The sequence below is a fragment of the Salvelinus alpinus genome, chromosome 2, assembly GCF_045679555.1.
Source record: "Salvelinus alpinus chromosome 2, SLU_Salpinus.1, whole genome shotgun sequence".
NCBI lineage: Eukaryota > Metazoa > Chordata > Actinopteri > Salmoniformes > Salmonidae > Salvelinus > Salvelinus alpinus.
This window is the reverse complement of record NC_092087.1, coordinates 41,847,365-41,867,411: the sequence shown is the minus strand read 5'-3', so window position 1 is coordinate 41,867,411 and position 20,047 is coordinate 41,847,365. Positions and strand designations below refer to the sequence as shown.

Below are 20,047 nucleotides of genomic sequence, written 5' to 3'. Positions count from 1 at the left end.
CTCTATATGTAGCGATAAATACATAGGAACTAAACAAATATGTTCACTCAACCTATGCAGTTTGCATTGATCTTTTTTTAATATATTTTGTATTCTCATGACAAATATAACAATTCAACATAAAAGGCTGATAAAAACCATTGCAATGATACAGAATGAGGCTATTTCAGTGCAATGAAAACCATCCATGGCTAACACTGATGGGAGTCAATAGGCACCGCTGAGTATCTGCGTGTCACAATCGAGTCGACTACACATGATTCTACTCATGTATCTGTTGAACAAATTTTAGTAGGTCCAATGCGACACATTCAAATCATGTCAACTGTAGTCAATAAGCTCAAGCAACATTTCTTAAAATTAAATGTGCAAAAAACCTTGTCATTTCTACGACCAGGCCATTTGGTGAGTTTGGTTGAAATGTGAGGATAGGGTGTGCAAACAATGTAATAGGACATCATTATTGTGCAATAAAAGCATGGGATCAAGCCAAGGCTCATGGGATGTCTGGGAGTGCTATCGGTGCTTTGTCACAGATCACAAAGCTTACCTATTCCAAACCTAACCTAATTTAGGCATGCTGTGGAAAGTAACTATTGCAAATTGTCATCCATAAGGTCAGAAGACCCAAATGGATTCCTTTAATTTGATATAATGTTAAACATGGGTGTGTTTGTACAAAATGTATATTTCCTATAACTTACTTAACAATAATAATGATGCTTTAGAAAATTAAGTGCTATACATACAAAGACGGGACTAAGACATGTGTATTTGGTCTCGGTACAGAATGAAAGGAAGCGGGACATTGTTGAAGGCAGAGGATTCAACTTGATGATCTGCCGGGGGGGGGGGGGGGGGGGGGGGGTACCATACCAGTGGCGGGCTAGCGGGATCTCTGTCCTTGTGCCAACATGGCCCATGTGAGGTTCAGAGGGACATTTAACTCACCCCTGAACCTGATCGCAGACTGTCTAAAATGAAACCCTATTCCCTATACAGTGCACTACATAGGGAGCCATTTCAGACACATCCACACTCTTACACACGCTCTTCATTGGCAGCAGTTTCGACCCCGGTGACAACTCTTCAACCTAGGAAACCTGTCTTTGCTACAAGTTGTCGCTTGCCATCACTGCTAATAGTTTAATCTCTCTCAGCACAACATTTATCACCATTCGGTTATTTTATTAACAAATATAAATTAAATACAACGTCGACAGTCAAGTCTCTGTCCCATTCACGTCCTTCATATTAAAATGTGGAAAAGAACTCCATATTCTCTTTACAAAGATCTCTATTCTCTCTCCTTCCCGTGGATGTCTTCTGCTGTAATGGCCGCCAGCCCCCTTCGCTCGCCTACAAGTCCCCTTCGCTCGCCTACAAGTCCCCTTCGCTCGCCTACAAGTCCCCTTCGCTCGCCTACAAGTCCCCTTCTCTCTCTCTCTCAGGGGAAGAGGTGTAGGTCCAGTTTGGGCACCCACTCTAGGGCCGTGTTGACCAGGGTTAGGGCGGCTGCCCCCAGGGCCACAGTGAGCCCCATGACGGCCAGTCGGACGAAGCGCCGAGCCGCGGTGGGTTGGGCGGTCGCCACCATAGCACCTGCAGCAGCTCCCTTCAGCGCTTGCTTCTCTCTCCGCCGCCTCCGCAGCACCGTGTCCGGCCTCTGCTGCTCCGGGGTCAGATCAAAGTCTTTAAAGGTGGAGGGCGCCATCCTGAGAGACAGATGGCGATGTTATTAACACCAGGCGGCTACAGCCATGTTCAAATTCAAGAGTCATTGCTTAATATGCTGATAAGTACATGATAACAGACCTACAGGCTAATATGAAGGAGGAGACAGAGGACAATGTTATTAACACCAGGCAGCTACTGCTGTGACAGCGCAGAGGAATTTGCATGATTTCATGGCTGTTTGTGGCTAACCGTGTACAAACGAGTTCGAGTACAAACTAGTTCTATTGGTCTCCCATACTAGTGGTATAGCTTAGGAGAACAAACATCAGAAGGAAGGACATGTATTTTCCTAAATATACAGAACCTTCGCTTGGGGTATGTGTGTATTTCCTATAAACTAAGATACCCGTGAGGATTTCCTAAGTTGGACAACTTGTTACAGCTGTTGAGAAGTAATTGATAATAATCTGCCAATTTTTTTTCATGTCTTTATATTAAGATATAAGGGGGGAACATAGCTATATTCAACTAAATTCAAGAGTTGATTTAAAACCTGTTTTAACCCTTTCTCATGGTTTGTGTTGACGGATTTCTCCAAAATTGTATGACATAAAACATAACTTGTCGGTCCTTGCATTTATGGCAATGTAAGTTGTCGTTATATAATATATTATGCATGAAACAGTTAAATTAGACATTGAACTTGATTTTTTTGTATGGAGATCTCAGAATGTTCCATTTCAAGTTAATGTCACATGCATAAGTACAGTGAAATACCTTTCTTTCAAACTCAAAACCCAACAATGCAATAATCAATAACAATGTAATACTAGGGGGAAAAAACAAGAAATATGAAGAGCACAATAAGTAAGCAAGCATACTATATACAGGGTCAGTTTCAATATCATATTTACAATGTGTAGGGACACTGGAGTGATGGAGGCAGATATGTATAGGGGTAAGGTGACTAGACAACAGGATATATGATAAACAGAGTAGCAGCAGTTTGTATGCGAGTGAGTGTGCGTGTGTAGGGTCAGTAGAAATTAAATTGTGCATATTAAGTGTGAGTGAACAGATGAAGTGTGTGTGGAAGTGTGTAGGGCCCCGTGAGTGTGCACAGAGACAGTGCACAAATAAAAATACAAAGTTAAATGAATTAGTCCATGTAGCTATTTATCAATATTAATGCTTGTATAAGCTGTTCAAGAGCCTGTTGTTGCCAGACTTGATTCACCGGTACCTTTTGCCATACGGAAGCAGAGAGAATAGTCTATGGCGGTGGGTGGTTGGAGTCTTAACGATTTTCCGGGCCTTCCTACCACGCCACAGTGTAACATTTTGTGTCTCCTTATGTTACGGCGTGAAAACAGTTTATGGGCACACAAATCCAAAATAATGTATGCGATTGCAAAAAACGAATGCTTCTAACCGAGAGTCACCTTACCTTTATACTTAAAACCTAAATCAACACCGTGGTTCTTCAATAATTATGCATAATACTTGTTGGATGCGTATTTGGTGTCGAGCTGTTTAATTACGCAGCGATATTTTCACACATCATCTGATCCAGGAAGGAATTTTCAGAATGATAGTCAAGTGACAAAAAGCTGTTGTGATAGCGCATGCGATTAAAACAGCCCAAGTGTTCGCAAGGAATGTCAAGAATATTTGTCTCTCATTCGTTACGCTGGTGAAGACAGTTGTGCCTGGATCCACGTTGGATCGAATATCTCGAGTGAATTGTTGTTGATCACCGGTTGTCGTCGGTTTGATTTACAGCAGGATCTCGTTAGATTTAAACAGAGAATGCGTCACGGTAACGAGTTCATGATTGGACACAGTCTGTGTGCGCAATTGTGTAGGATAGACTATTGCGCAACACCCAACGCTATTCCTAATAATTATTCTGGATATATATGGCAACAAATGACATAGCCTAGTGGGCTTATTTGACAATATGATCTGGTAATGAAATAACGTGAACAAAAGCTGAAGAACATAAGCACATCCAGGTAGTTTCCGCAGGTGCTGGAGTTGTAGGCAAACTCATGGAAACCAGAAAGGAAAACGCTGCACACTGCTGCTTATGCTCCCAAGTGATATTTATCTACAACAATGCCTGATGAAGACCTAAGGGTCGAAACGTTGTTGTAGATAAATATCACCATGGAGCATGAGCAGCAGTGTGCAGCGTTTTCCTTTCTGTTTTTCAATTAAACAACATGATAAATACATTTTGGCTTCCATGTTACACCTGCAATGTTAAACAATACAAGGAGCCTACTTGAACTTGGAGCTCAGAAATTCAAGTACTGGTATAGGCCTACCTTAAACATGTGGTGGTTGAAAAGTCCTTGTAATTATTGTAGTCAATTGATAAATTCTCATGCTCCCTTATAATTATCTGTGATTTCATTTTTATCCGTTTTTGTGAGAGATGTGGCCACTTTTGTTTGTTTCCCGCTACTTTAATTGAAGGGTGTTACTCTACTCTGTTGAGGTAAAACCATGTGCGGTTATTATGAGGACAACAACATCTAATGTTGGCTTCAACTTGGCTTTCCATACAAATCCTTCCATTAAAAAAAAGCAACCTGGTTTTTGGTGGCTTTCTCTTTATAAAAAGAGGGATGGTGAGATTAATGCTACACATGGCTTTATGTGTGCCTGCGTCTGCCACACAGGAAACAGAAAAGTCGCCAGTCTTACTCCAATCTATGTAGTCATGCAATGTCCACATTATTCTCATATTTTAGAACGGAATAATTGAATATCAATGCCTAAGCAAGGCCTAAAGAATTCATTATTTCTAAAGTGGTTATGGCCTACTTTTTGCATGCTTTTGGGGGAGGGAGGGTTCTATATTAGGCCCTATATGTACAATTATATAAATGAACCCGGCTTAAAGGATGTATAGTCCTAGACCTATGTTGTTGTATAGCTGGAGTTATGGGCCAATTTGCATATATTCACATTTATTCCTCAAAGTACACATTTGGAACTGCATAAAATGTATTTTAGTTTAGTTTCAAACTATATAGAAATGTTTATCCCAATGTCACACATTGGCCCCATTATTTATAGAAAGACACATGTACATGTTCAAATTCCTGTGTTATTGTTTAAATACGCTGGAAATAAGTACATGATAATAGTCGTACAGGCTAGTGTGAAGGAGTAGACAGAATTAGCTCAGTGTCAGGTTATTAGCGCACAGTTCACCTGTCAAGGGAGATGAAGGTTATTCTGTCAGATTACACATTCGACTCGCAACAGCAGGTAAAAAGAGGAGGGAAAGAAAGAGAGAAAAAGAAAGGGGGAAAGACAGAAAAAGGAAAAGAGTCTTGTGGAAAGGAGATGTAGGAGGAGGTAGAGGATCTAGTGGGGGTGGGCGAGAGAGAATCCATGGGAGAGACTACGTGACAGAGACAAGCGAGAAAGGAGGCAGGCTTACTGTTGACTGTACTGCTGGGCAGCCTCCCTGGCCAGCTCGGAGGGGGGGAACTGGACAAAGAGGTCTCCTGCGCGGCTGATGAGCGTCTCGTAGGGCAGGTCCTGGGGGATCTGGGACAGGAGGTGGTGCACCGATGCCATGTCACACTCACAGTCCAACACCTCATCCTCCCGGTACTGCACAATCTGGAACAGACACCGACCAAACGGCGTGCGAGCGCGCACACACCCACAGTACAACAAGCAGTTAACATTTTATTGAATTCAATAGATGTTGTTATCAAACTTCTACGGCAACTTATAAGACATTGTCCGAAGACAAAAACACAGCATAAGTGGTCAGCTAAGCTCTTTGCTGCTGGAAAAAAAACGTGTTTTTTAATTTTTATAAAACACTAGTTGTGAGGCACATTTGAACTCTAAGGATGGCTAAAGGCACATTTCTAAATATCAGATCCATGTCAACTGACAAAAGGAAAAAGAGGGTTATGTTTGGAGTCACTTAGAAAAATGCTCTACTTTAGTCCCAAAAAGAACGCTCACCACAGCAGCAAAGTAGATTGGCATCAGGGGATGGCAGGCCAGGAAGAAGTCATACAACCGCACGACGTGTCGGAAATCTGACAGGACATGGCCAAACCAGGTGATGAGCCAGCTAAGGGCAAAGATGGTGCCCACCTCCGCCCTGAGGACACAAAACGTAGTGACACCCATTTACCAATACGTCAAATTATTGGTATTATAGCTACATTAGTTGTGCTCATTAGTTATTTGAACAAATTACTGATTGTACTAACAGAACAAGAGAAAAGATGCTTACTGCTGCATGAAGTCATGCACCTCTGGATTGACCCTCTCGATGATTGGCATCAGATAGTTAAGGATGTGTTTAGTGTTGTCCATGGTGGGGTCCATAAAGTCCCTGCAGTAAAGGAACAGAAGAGACAAACTGGACACTTGACAAACTGAACCAGAATCAGATAATCAACAAGACAGTCTGTCAAATCATAAAAATAGAAAGTAGCACTGCGTATTGTTAAATTAAATGCTTCGAGACTTGCCTCGTCTCCACCAGCAACTGTATAGGATGACTCATCTAGCCAACTGTGCGCAGTTTACAATTATTTAAACCTGCACACAGTATAAAATGCTGAAACTAACAGGATGTGCTGATCTTGTATTGTAACTGGCTACGTTCTCTTTTCTACATGGCTTCCCGTCTACTTAAAACCCCTTTGAAAGCCAAGCTCCTATGGGAGGGGAGCACCTAGAGAGACAGAGACCCACCTGAGGTGGTGCGTGGAGAGTTTCTCCACCAGAGCGGTAGCAAGCCGCTCGCCCAGCACCAGCAGGAAGGTGACCACGATGTCATGGTAGCCCTGGTAGTAGTGCAGCTGAGTGTTCCTTCCCAGCACCCGCAGGATGATGTCAATCAGCTCCTCCTGAAGACCCTCACGCTGCTCGTCTGGCATGCCTACACAGGGAGATGAGTCAAAAGTCAAAAGGTCACAAGTCAAAAGGCCCAGCTGATTTCCTCATTATGGGCCAAATCCTAACTAGGGAAAAGCATGTATAACTTGGCCTTTGTGTATCTTATGCACTGATGTCAACAGGAGACTTGAGTTATGCAGGCAGCTCCCAAATTAGGCTTCTGTGGTATACAACTGGAAAAGAAGACGGTCACACCCTTCCTGACACAATGACCAAACTTTCGCATGCAAAAAGGTTGTCCTGAATTCTTGGCCAGTGAAACACAAGCATGGCAGAATTCCAATGAATTGCAAAGCACCCAGTAATCAGATTATGCTTTCTCCATTTCGGGACTTTCTGCTGCTTTAATAAATAAAAGCAGTAACATACAGACATCTAGGACACTCTCCAAAAGAAACAAATACAAACTGACAGGGTTGCGTAGTCTGTAGGCCTACATCACACAAGTCAAATTCAAGCGGGAAGCAGGCAGATCAGACAATGATGACAAACCACACCACTGCCTCACATGATTTAGTGCTATTCTAAGACCTGTGTCACTCACCAGGAGGGAATCTTCGCAGGGAACGCTGGACATCCAACAGCACCTGGTTATAGTCCTTATTATTCTCCCGCTCTACTTCCTCTGGAGAAGAGAGAGAGAGATCAGGTCACACTTAACTAGGGATGCACGATAGATCGGGTGAACATATCGGAATCAGCCCGATGTTAGCTAAAAATGTCAACATCGGTATCGGCCGATGTCTAGTTTAACACCGATGTGCAAAACCGATGTCAAAGCTGACGTACATACCTATATAAACGTAGGTACATGACGTAATGACGCCACGTAAAATTTGGAGCTAAACGTGCAACACAGCATTCCTAACTTAGCCCACAATGTCTGCTGCGTGGATCGAGCAGTCAACAAGTCGAGCAGTCATTTGAAAGAAGAAGTTTTCAGTTTCAGCAAGATTTTTTTTTTTAATGACCAGCACTGTAGGTGCACGAGACAACTTTACCAGCATCATAGCATACAACAATGAATTGTTATGAAATACGAGTGAGTGGTACATGACGTAAAAAATGTACCAACGCGTTAAATTATTATATGACGTGCAGTCATATTCAGGTCCTGATTGGTCAACAAGCTTAATCGACACGTCAAATAGTGTTTTGACACGTCAAATCGTGTTAAATAGTATATCTTAAGACACGAAAAGACCCAAACGGCGTTCCATAGAAATCCTGGTTGAGAATGAAACGACTGAACAACGAAACAGCACAGCAAGTGAAAGAAATAGGATTTGATTATGTTTTACTGGTAATGGGGACATATGTAAATGCCAACAAAATAACTTTTTGGTCAGTGTGGTGTGGTGTGTGTGTGTAACCTATTTAGGCAAGTCAGTTAAGAACAAATTCTTATTTACAATGACGGTCTACCCCGGCCAAACCCGAATAACGCTGGGCCAATTGTGCACCGTCCTATGGGACTCCCAATCACAGCCGGATGTGATACAGCCTGGATTCGAACCAGGGACTGTAGTGGAGCCTCTTGCACAGAGATGCAGTGCCTTAGACCGCTGCATCCATGTGTGTGTGGTAACTATTTAACTGTGAAAGAATGCTTAAAAGGACACTAAAATTCAAAATATCGGTAAATATCGGAAAATATTGGATATCTGTATTGGCCAAAAATGTCATATCGGTGCATTACTACTGTTAACCACCAACTGTTGTTGGGCGCATGGAAGATATATAGGCAATTGCAGTGGAGATGTGGACTCTTCTGTAATTTATGAAACTATCAGGTTCAGCAATGACTAACTCAAGTGACAAAATCTGCTGTCAATTAAGCTCAGACCCCAATACATGCCCCTACGCTTGATACGGGACTATTACCCTTTCTAGCCTTAGTGGCATCCCTGGTCTGTCAATGACCAGGCAGCTCACCTGGTTTCTCAGGCAGGATGTCGGTGGGCACGTTGAGCAGCCGTGGCCACACTTTACAGCGGATCTCATCAGTGAGCAGCCCCCCCTCGCTGATGGCCATCCTCCTCAGCACTGCCACGTCAACTGGCGTCACGTTCAGGGCCTGAGAGATCTCCGCCAACTTCCTCTTCCTCCGGGAGTCCCCATCTTACCACATGACAACGGTTCAGGTGAGGTCTCAACTCACAGCAGTTACAGTAGCACAGTGGCCATTAGCCAGAACATCCTCCTGAGATAGCTAAACTCAGAAGGCGACAGGCAAAGTATCCATCAGACCTGGGGTTCCCAAACTTTTTTACTCAGGCCCCCCTTCCAGCATTGGGGAACATCCCGAACCCCCCCACGCCACGTCTATTTCTATAGGCACAAGCACTGTTCACAACCCTCTTGTTGACGTAGAGAACATTTTGTAGGTTAAAAGCTAATTTTCGTGCAATTCTACACATTGTCATATTTATTGTTTATTTATGTGATATTTGAGTGACTCAAACATTACAACAAAATGTATAGGCTAAAAAACGTTAGCTGACATGGGCTAGTTGATCTGGACATTTCTGAAAAGTTATAAATAGCTCTCTAAGGTATGCAATGACCAGTGGTGTAAAGTACTTAAGTAAAAATAAAGTACTACTTAAGTAGTTTCTTTAGCTATCTGTACTTTACTATTTACATTTGACAGCTTTTACTTTTTCTCCACTACATTCCTAAAGAAAAATAATGTGCTTTTTACTCCATACATTTTCCCTGACACCCAAAAGTACTAGTTACATTTTCAATGCTTAGCAGGACAGGAATCGGTCCAATTCACTCACTTATCAAGACAACATCCCTGGTCATGTCTACTGCCTCTGATCTGTAGGACCCACTAAACACAAATGCTTTGTTTGTAAATCATGTCTGCGTGTTGTAGTGTGCCCCTGGCTATCTGTAAAAAAAAAATCAGTCTGATGTGCTTATTATAACATATAAGACACTCACTAAACACAAATGCTTAATTATGTCTGAGTGTTGGAGATAGCCCCTGGCTATCTTTATAAAAAATAAAAAATAAATGGTGCTGTGTGGTTTGCTTAATATCAGGAATTTGAAATGATTTATACTTTTACTTTTGATACTCAAGTAGATTTTTAAAACCAAATACTTTTTGACTTTTACTAAAGTAGTATTTTTCTGGTTGACTTTCACTTGATAATTGGGTACTTTTCCCACCACTGGCAATGACTAACATGACAAGAGGAAAACTGATGATGCACTACCCAATTTCGAAATTGCACCTTGTGCATTCTACTATTAAAACTTTCAAGAATAAGTTGAAAGCCGTACTGAGTTCTTAAAATAAAATAAAACATTTTGTTTAGGAAACACTGCATCAGACAAGCAAGTACATACCTGACAAAACTGAACTGAAAACACCCAGCTGACTGAAGTGTGAGGGAGTACTTCAGTAAATTAACCACTGGGTTGGGGAGTTACAACCATCATGTAATGTAACGTTAGTACCTGGCTAGCCCAATTCATGACCTTTTGACACTCCCCCTGCACTGTGCCTTTGCTGGATATTGATGTCACTGTGCCACACAAACTGGCAATACTTGTGTGCTCTCAGGAGTATTAAATATGTATTACAGTTAATTTAGCTATGTATTTTAAGGAAGCCTGTAGTATAACCCCGTTCTCTTATACGTTCCTAGTACTGTTCCGGTGATTGGTGAAAGATTTAAGGAGACCATGTCAAATAATGCCTGGGTAACTACCAGTCAATGATGTGCTGTTAGCTAACGTTAATGCATTTCGTTTTCCAGCTGTTAACGTAAACATTAGCTAGCTAATCTAGTTAAAACAAGTTTGCAAACATGCGTCATGACATGACAACTAGTTAGCTAGCCAGACACATTCGTCACATCCTCTCAACTAATTGGGTAACTAGCTAACAGCTAGCTAACGTTAACTAGCTAGCTAAACGAAAAAAACTATGAATGTCCATGACGTTAGAATAACGTTACCTTGTTTCCCAATCCCATTCAAAGGTGAAGACGCACCAACACTTCTAGATCTTTTCATGGTTTCCACACTACAATCTTCTCGTCATCGTAGATTATACTATTGGATAGATATCATTTTCTTTCTCCAACAAACTGATTAGCTGTACATGACAAATGTTACCAATACCAAGCTAGCCTAGCTAACTAAATAGATCAGTTATCGACGTCATTCAGCTATTGGTTATTTTATCGCAAAGTATAGCCAATTGCAAACATTTGATTACTCACATAATTAACAACGTAATAATTTAGAGAGATACATTTTAGCTAGTCAGCTAGCTACGTTATGCTTTTGCCGGACAATTAATTTGATCAAAGACGGTACAGTATGAAGACAGGCTAAAACTGCTTCTCCAATAGAATTCCCCGATCACACTTGTAGGCGATGTCATGGCGACGTTGGATAGCAAGGCTCATGCGTATCAACATGTAATCGGGACTAACGGTCGTCTAGCACCGAACTCCGCATGTGCAGGCCGTCAAATCAACGGAAATCTTTCGATATCAAGTAGTTTTTGACGAAAATGAAAACGTGTCCGTTTGTTACTTTCACAAGGTTGGGGTAATACCATGTTCGACTACTTAAAACATTGGCTCGAATCTAAGTTGTGCCTTTAGATTTAGAGAAAATTAAAAACTAAATAATAATTGTTCACTTGACTTCCCGTCTCGTCTGTTTAGCCAGCATTCCCGGAAGTCTCGTAATGTTGCGCCTCTGGGTTTAGAAACTCTGTGATTCGATGCTTTGGTGAAGGTGCCCGCGCTGATTGCTGTCGAGCAGGGGCATATTCATTACGGAAACCGTTTACTTACAGAGTACTGTCTATGGTTTAGCGTTTAAGAACCAAACGGAAGCAAACATAACAAGACGACCGTTTTTGGTAAGTCCCTCCACGTTTCGTTTAGTTTGCTTCCGTTAAAAAACATTTTCCAACAGAATCGGCGTAATGAATACGCTACAGGTGATGTTGACGTACGGAGCAAGGACGCTGCTGGAACCCGTCTTTTTAAAATATTTTTTATACGAGGTTAGCCGAAGCCACTGCCCTTTTCAACAAGGGTTGCAATTCCTACCACATACAGACCCAATCAGTCGATATAATCGAGAACTATCATCAGAAGTCACGGGATATGAATCAGAGGGGCGCCGCCTGACCCACTAGTAAGTCAGAAGGTTCAAATCAACGTTTCATATCGTAATTTCCGAGTAGGCAAAAAGCATCAACCACGGAAGTTATTACACCCAGCATAAATTGGTGCGGGTAATGAGTAATACATTAATTTGGCCCTAATCTATGGATTTCACATGACTGAGAATACAGTTATGCATCTGTTGGTCACAGATACCTTTTTTTTTTTTTTGTAGGGGCGTGGATCAGAACCTGTCAGTATCTGGAGTGTAGCATAACACATCTCCTTCGCATAGAGTTGATCAGACTGATTGTGGCCTGTGGAATGTTGCCCCATTCCTTTTCAGTGGCTGTGCGAAGTTGCTGGATATTGGCGGGAACTGGAAAACACTGTTTTACAGGTTGATCCAGAGCATTCCAAACGTGCTCAATGGGTTACATGTCTGGTGAGTATGCAGGCCATTGAAGAACTGGGACATTTTCAGCTTTCAGGAATTGTTTACAGATCCTTGTGACATGGGGCTGTGTATTATCATGCTGAAACATGAGGTGATGGTGGCGGATGAATGGTATGACAATGGACCTCAGGATCTCAACACGGTGTCGCTGTGCATTCTAATTGCCATCGATAAAATGCAGTTGTGTTCATTGTCCGTAGCTTATGCCTACCCATACCATAACCCCACTGCCACCATGGGGCACTCTGTTCACAACATTGACATCAGCAAACCACTCGCCCACACAACACCAAACACGTGGTCCGCGGTTGTGAGGCCGGTTGGACATATTGCCAATTTCTCTAAAATGTCATTCTCTGGCAACAGCTCTGGTGGACATTGCTGCAGTCAGCATGCCAATAACACACTCCCTCAAAACTTGAGACATCTGTGGCATTGTGTCTGCCGGCCACATATATAGGTCCAGACGGCCGGCCAGATAGGTAGGTCCAGTCGGCCTGCCAACCATATAGCTAGTTCCGGTCGGCCAGCCGGTCAGAAATGTAAGCCACATAGCTAGGTTCGGCAGGCCGGCCGGTAAGATAGCTATTTTGCCTGCCGGACCTGGCTAATTCCAAACGGCTGGGCAGAGAACACGGTCCGGCCTGCCGGCTGGCCAGATAGCTGTCTTGCCAGCCGGCCGAACCTACCTACGCAGATAGCTAGGTCCGGCCAGACAGATAGTTGGGTCCGGTCGGCCTGCCAGTCAGATAGGTAGGTCCAGCCAGATAGGTAGGTCCGGCCAGATAGGTAGGTCCAGCCAGATAACTAGGTCCGGCCAACCGGCCAGATAACTAGGTCCGGCCAGCCGGCCAGATAACTAGGTCCGGCCAGACAGATAGTTGGGTCCGGTTGGCCAGCCGGTCAGATAGGTAGGTCCGGTAAGACAGGTAGGTTACCTACCTGGCCAGCCGGCCGGACCTATCTTCCTGGCCTGTCGGCCCTACACTACATTACCAAAAGTATGTGGACAACTGCTCATTGAACATCTCATTACAAAGTCATTGGTAATAATATGGAGTTGGTACCAACTTTGCTGCTATAAAGCCTCCACTCTTCTGGGAAGGCTTTCCACTATATGTGGGGACTTGCTTCCATTCAGCCACAAGAGCATTAGTGAGGTCAGACACCGATGTTGGGCGATTAAGCCTGGCTCAGAGATGGCGTTCCAATTCATCCCAAAGGTGTTCGATCGTGTTGAGGTCAGGGCTCTGTGCAGGCCAGTCAAGTTCTTCCACACTGATCTCAACAAACCATTTTTGTATCGACCTTGTTTTGTGCACAGGGTATCGACCTTGTTTTGTTCCACAAAGTCGGAAGAACAGAATCATCTAAAAGGTCATTGTATCCTGTAGTTTTAAGATTTTCCATCACTGGAACTAACGATGAAAAAAAGCCCCAGACCATTATCCTCCTCCACCAAACTTTACTGATGGCACTATGCATTCGGGCAGGTACTGTTCTCCTGGCATCCGCCAAACTCAGATTCGTCCGTTGGACTGTCAGATGGTGAAGTGTGATTCATTACTCCATAGAGCGCGTTTCCACTGCTCCAGAGTCCATTGGCGGCGAGCTTTACACCATTCTAGCCAACCCCTGGCATTGCACATGGTCAACTTAAGCTTGAGTGCTCGGCCATAGAAACCCATTTCATGAAGCTCCCAACGAACAGTTATTGTGCTGACATTGCTTCCAAAGGCAGTTTGTAACTCAGTAGTGAGTGTTGCAACCGAGGACAGACAATTTTTACACGCTACACGATTTATAACTCAGCAGTCCCGTTTCTATGAGCTTGTGTGGCCTACCACTTTGCGGCTGAGCCGTTGTTGCTCCAATACATTTACATTTCGCAATAACAGCACTTACAGTTGACCGGGACAGTCACCACCACAAAGACAACCGTGTTAAAATGAGGCTTTACACAACAGACTAGAGCTTTGTTCAATAGATCCTATAGTAGTGTTTCCCAACCCTGCTCATCGAGTACCCCCAACAGTACACCTTTTTATTATAACCCTTGACAAGCACACCTGATTAAACTTGTCAACAAGCCCTCAATGAGCTGAATGAGGTATGTTTGTCCAGGGCTACAACACAAATGTGTACTACAATAAACGTGGTTGCATGAAGATAATGTAAACGTGTGAAAAGTCATTTCAAAACCCTCTTTTCCAGAACAAACATACCATACCAGTTTAACATATTTATTCACACCAAACAAAATACATTTTTTTTAGTAAGGCAACACAATATATACAGACAATGATTTATATATGAATACCATATGTACAGTTGAAGTCAGAAGTTGACATACACCTTAGCCAAATACATTTAAACTCAGTTTTTCACAATTCCTGACGTTTAATCCTAGTAAAAATTGTCTGTCTTAGGTCAGTTAGGATCACCACTTTATTTTAAGAATGTGAAATGTCATAATAGTAGAGAGAATGATTTATTTCAGCTTTTATTTCTTTCATCACATTCCCAGTGGGTCAGAAGTTTACATACACTCAATTAATATTTGGTAGCATTGCCTATAAATTGTTTAACTTGGGTCAAATGTTTCAGGTAGTCTTCCACAAGCTTCCCACAATAAGTTAGGTGAATTTTGGCCCATTCCTCCTGACAGAGCTGGTGTAATTGAGTCAGGTTTGTAGGCCTCCTTGCTCACACACGCTTTTTCAGTTCTGCCCAAACATTTTCTATAGGATTGAGGTCATGGCTTTGTGATGGCCACTCCAATACCTTGACTTTGTTGTCCTTAAGCCATTTTGCCACAACTTTGGAAGTATGCTTGGGGTCATTGTCCATTTGGAAGACCCATTTACGATCAAGCTTTAACTTCCTGACTAATGTCTTGAGATGTTGCTTCAATATATCCACATAACTTCCCTCCTCATGATGCCATCTATTTTGTGAAGTGCACCAGTCCCTCCTGTATCAAAGCACCCCCACAACATGATGCTGCCACCCCCGTGCTTCACGGTTGGGATGGTGTTCTTCCGCTTGCAAGCCTCCCCATTTTTCTTCCGAACATAACGATGGTCATTATTGCCAAACAGTTCCATTTTTGTTTCATCAGACCAGAGGACATTTCTCCAAAAAGTACAATCTTGTCTTGTCCCCATGTGCAGTTGCAAACCGTAGTCTGTCTTTTTTATGGCGGTTTTGGAGCAGTGGCTTCTTCCTTGCTGAGCGGCCTTTCAGGTTATGTCGATATAGGACTCGTTTTACTATGGATATAGATACTTTTGTACTGGTTTCCTCCAGCATCCTCACAAGGTCCTTTGCTGTTGTTCTGGGATTGATTTGCACTTTTCGCACCAAAGTACGTTCATCTCTAAGAGATGGAACACGTCTCCTTCCTGAGGGGTATGATGGCTGCATGGTCCCATGGTGTTTATACTTGCGTACTATTGTTTGTGCAGATGAACGTGGTACCTTCAGGCGTTTGGAAATTGCTCCCAAGTATGAACCAGACTTGGAGGTCTACCATTTTTTTTCCTGAGGTCTTGGCTGAATTGTTTTGATTTCCCCATGATGTCAAGCAAAGAGGCACTGAGTTTGAAGGTAGGCCTTGAAATACATCCACAGGTACACCTCCAATTGATGTCAATTAGCCTATCAGAAGCTTCTAAAGCCATGACATTTTCTGGAATTTCCCAAGCTGTTTAAAGGCACAGTTAACTTAGTGTATGTAGACTTCTGCTTCTGACCCACTGGATTTGTGATACAGTGAAATAATCTGGCTGTAAACAGTAGTTGGGGAAATTACTTGTGTAATGCACAAAGTAGATGTCCTAACCGACTTGCCAAAACTATAGTTAGTTAACAAGAAATGTGTGGAGTGGTTGACTCCAACCTAAGTGTATGTAAACTTCCGACTTCAACTGTAAATGTATTTCATGACTAACATGTCATTCACTACCAGCACTAGCCTGAACACGGTCATGGTTTAGCAAGTCATGTTAAAGAGTACCTAATGCTTAAGCCTCTTCAGAAGTCTCCCTACTGTTGGGGTATCCATTAGCAACCCGACTTTGTTCAATGTGGCATTTTGTAGAATTCTCTAAGCAGCTACAAGCTTTTGACAGTGATGTCTTTGACATAACATCCCTTTCAGATTGTGTACTATGAACAATGGGACATCAAATATCAGAACCCCTTTACAAAGGTAGAACCCTTTTTACAAATAACTTGCAATACAAGACCACTGAATCCTATTAATTTACGTACAGTGTAACCAAACTCCAATAGCATATACTGAGCACATTTCTTGTTACTTTCATTAGCAGTGCAAGATACAACAAAAACACATTATCCAATATTTGACACCTTGACCATTGAGGATTCATGTTACGAGGCATTTTGGCCATCTCCTAATCTAATAATTCCAGAGAATATGTGACTTCAGAGTGCTTGCGTGGTGAAAGCTCCATTTTGTTTAGTGTTAAATGTCTCCACATACAGATCACCATTTGGCAACTGAGTTTGACTGTGCAAAGTATAATAATTATAGAAGACAAATATGTGATAAGCCTACAAATGGCTTACTGCTTTCTCTGATACCTCTGTCAGTTTAATACCTAGCTCAATCTTTTGTGCCCTAAACCACAATTTTTAAATTCAAATTAGTAGGTTGCTAGAAAGTTCATGTTCCTTCTCTTCAAAGCTGAGACGGAGTTCACAGTCATTTACAAAAATATAATCAGATTCTGCATAACAAACATCAATAATATTGATTAGTACTGAATTAGAGGATGAGCAGACACGGGCAGTGACTAGAATACAACACCTTGGAAAAGACCCTGGGCCGTGATGTGTCAGTTCAAACAGATCTGGTTCTGTTGTTATGACGATGCATGAAGCAATAGTGGGGCTCAGCTGTAACTGTTCAAAACACACAGAGCTTATTTAACAAAAAAAGTTGATAAGGCCATGAAGTGATGAGTTACGAAACAAAATATTAACTTTCAGGTTGGTGTCAAGCTTGTACCATAACGGCGATTAAAACAAAAAAAAATACAATGGAACATTTTGTTGTCTAGTGTTACGTAGCCTGCCTGGATTATTTGTGGGCAGTTGGATTTCAGAGCATCAGACAAGTGATGTTGAGTTCAAGATTAAGTGGCTAGGGGATGAGTGGTTTTCTTCGTCTTATTACACACAAATACACACACGCAACCGTGCCCCACACACACACCGACACAAATACGGCCCAGCTCTCTCTCACAAACCAGCCTTAAACACACCCCTCAGCCGTAGTTGTAGGTGAAGTTGTAAGTGCTGGGCTCTTTTGGCACAGGGGGAGGGGCTTCAGGTATGGCGATGTTTTCCAGGTCCAAGAGGCGGAGCTTCATCTCCATGGAGATGAGCGTGTCCAGGTCGCTGCGGGTGAGGTCACTGCCCATCTCTCGGCCCAGCAACGCACACAGCCCATCAGTCCAGACACAGTACTGCTCAGTGCAGGCAGGCGCATGCACGCACACAACACACAAAGCAGAGAGAGAGCACGGGTCAGATAACATACAGTACATTTGCGGTATGCCCTGACAACGCAGATCATGTCTTCAGAGTTATTCATTCTAAGGAGTTAAACATGCCGTTCACCTCATATTTGTTGGGGGCCACAAAGTTGAGGTTCTCATCAGGATCGTACAGGACGGAGAAGGCCAGCTCTAAAACCTCCTACCCAAACAAGAGAGCACACCTCATGTCCAAACCTCTAATATAAACATCATACAGTGCACTAGGATGATGTGGAGAATCTCAATTGGATTTCCTCTCCTCTGTCCTCTCCTCGCCTCCTTTTGGAAAAAGGTAATCGAGGAGAGGAGGTGAAGAAACGTGAAAACAAATGGCCTTGTATGAAATGAGACTCCCTTAGCAGACAAATGACGTTTACAGGAGGTGGAATCCCAAAACATGTGTAAAGAGATATAAAATTAAATGTAGCTAGTTGTGCTATTTTATAGATAAAAGGATAAGTAGCGTATATGTAACCGGTGTGAAATGGCTCGCTAGTTAGCAGAGTGCGCTAGTAGCGTTTCAATCAGCGACGTCACTTGCTCTGAGACCTTGGAGTAGTTGTTTCACTTGCTCTGCAAGGGCCGTGGCTTTTGTGGAGTGAATAGTACCGATGCTTCATGGAAGGCAGTTGTTGATGTGTTCAGAGGGTTCCTGGTTACAGGCCGGGGCAAGGAGTGGGACGGAAACAACACTGTTACATATAGCTTTTAAATGTGTACATGCTTTTCTCATCCGAGAAAACAGCTGTTTCAAAGGGGAGGTGGCAGATTTCAAAAGTCTTCCCGCAGTAGGATACACCGGAGTATCCTCTGCTGGAGATTGCAATCGAGAAGAGGAGCAAAGTCCTCCGTTGGCGTATTAACGAACTGACACTCTCATACATATGGCGACCACTTATTGGTTTCCAGGTCACGTAGGAGAGGACGGAGGAGTCGAGGAGAGGACGGAGGAGTGAGAAACTCCCTAGATACTCCATAACCATTGAGCTGAAGAAGAGGTAGGGCTCGTAGCTACATATCAGTCATGCTAACAGACATCACGCCAACAGGTCTATGTCCCAAATTGCACCCTATATCCAAGTAGTGCAGTATATAGGGAATAGGTTGCCATTTGGGATGCCCTCTGCTGATAGGACGCCACAGTAGCCTACCTTGTTTTGTTTCAGTGCACTCTTCTCCTTCATGTGGGGGCAGTCCTTCCCAGTCACCACAGACTTGATATCAGACACGGGGACTGCAGGGGAAGATGACAAAGAGCAGGAAATTAAGACTACAGGCATTTATCTAAGTCAACCACTGCACAGTTCCACTGACCTAGGTGTGATGTGGATCAGTCAGTGTCAGTCGTAACACTTGACTGGATCGTCTGCCCTCCAGACGACAAGTGAATCTGTGCAACATCAGCTCAGAGCTGATGCCTCTCCATGTGCTATGAGACTTCACCTGATTAGCTTTTGCCTTTTGATAGGCAACCTCACTAGAATCTCAAATAGTCACGAGTGCACAGGTCACGGTGACCCCAACGCTGAGTGAGTGGGGGGAGACACAGAGTTGCAGCCAGGAGACTCACTCTTGTCGGTGAGCAGCTCAAGGGGCACTTCCCCCTGGGGAGACTCGTCCAGATCTCCATAGTGCAGCACCTTGTGGTTCAGAGACAGACGGCAGAACCAGAACTTCTCTGAGGAGGACAAAAGATGACGGCAGAAAGGTCTTGCTCAGCAAATATTCAAAAAAGTATCTTGTTGCAGGTGCGTAGGAATAATGCTTTTTAAAAGAAAACCCGCACACTGCTCTTGCTCCTATCACCTTGTTTATTTAAGTGTTTGTGCCCACCTTGTCTGCGGCGGTTGCCCAGCTTGCGGAAGCAGCTTCCCTCACACAGGCGGTTGAGCCTCTGCTGCTTGATCAGCTCCAGGATCTCTGGCTGAATCCTCTCACGTAGCTCACTGCAACACAACACTCACATACATTAGGTCTGTTAGCATTGAACAGCAACCAAAACACACACTCTAACTAACCTATATTGTTCATAGAGCAGGGTGGGAGTCAGCTCCATTTCAATTCAGTCAATTCAGAGGGTAAACTGAAATTCCAATTTTCCTGAATGCTTTTCAATTAGAAAAAAAGTGGAATTGGAATTTCAGTGTCCCACAGAGCCCCGTTAGTGGTCATGGTGGAGAAAGTAAAAAAACATCCAGGCTAATCCTGTCCCTCTGTTTTTGTATCCGTTCACAGATAATTTTTTGCATCGC

At 43.1% G+C, this 20,047-nt stretch overlaps 2 protein-coding genes across 6 annotated transcripts in view; both read right to left on the bottom strand.

Annotated features, from left to right (window-relative positions):
• Positions 1-55: 55 nt before the first annotated feature.
• On the bottom strand, positions 56-11,088 carry LOC139562009 (TBC1 domain family member 20-like). The gene is made up of 8 exons (XM_071379378.1): positions 10,602-11,088; positions 8,560-8,745; positions 7,169-7,249; positions 6,421-6,607; positions 5,954-6,055; positions 5,677-5,818; positions 5,135-5,319; positions 56-1,715 (listed from the first exon to the last, which is right to left on the bottom strand). Exons 1-8 carry the CDS (start codon positions 10,657-10,659, stop codon positions 1,448-1,450), a joined length of 1,209 nt encoding a protein of 402 aa, XP_071235479.1. The 5' UTR covers positions 10,660-11,088; the 3' UTR covers positions 56-1,447.
• A 3,369-nt stretch (positions 11,089-14,457) lies between these two features.
• LOC139561896 (engulfment and cell motility protein 2-like) overlaps positions 14,458-20,047 on the bottom strand; it is a 31,131-nt gene continuing 25,541 nt past the window's right edge. For all 5 annotated transcript variants that reach the window (XM_071379300.1, XM_071379318.1, XM_071379327.1 and 2 more), the window contains 5 exons: positions 19,629-19,741; positions 19,366-19,473; positions 18,947-19,029; positions 17,878-17,955; positions 14,458-17,723 (listed from right to left, as the gene is read on the bottom strand). In XM_071379300.1, coding sequence (XP_071235401.1) covers positions 17,523-17,723; positions 17,878-17,955; positions 18,947-19,029; positions 19,366-19,473; positions 19,629-19,741 — 583 coding nt within the window. In that variant the 3' untranslated portion in view covers positions 14,458-17,522. The remainder of the gene's footprint in view (positions 17,724-17,877; positions 17,956-18,946; positions 19,030-19,365; positions 19,474-19,628; positions 19,742-20,047) is intronic.

Coding starts and splice junctions, on each gene's coding strand:
- LOC139562009 (XM_071379378.1), bottom strand. CDS start 10,659: ATGAAAAGATCTAGAAGTGTTGGTGCGTCTTCACCTTTGAATGGGATT. Junction 5,819..5,953: donor GTGCATGACTTCATGCAGCA/GTAAGCATCTTT, acceptor TTGTGTCCTCAG/GGCGGAGGTGGGCACCATCT. Junction 5,320..5,676: donor CAATCTACTTTGCTGCTGTG/GTGAGCGTTCTT, acceptor TGTCTGTTCCAG/ATTGTGCAGTACCGGGAGGA.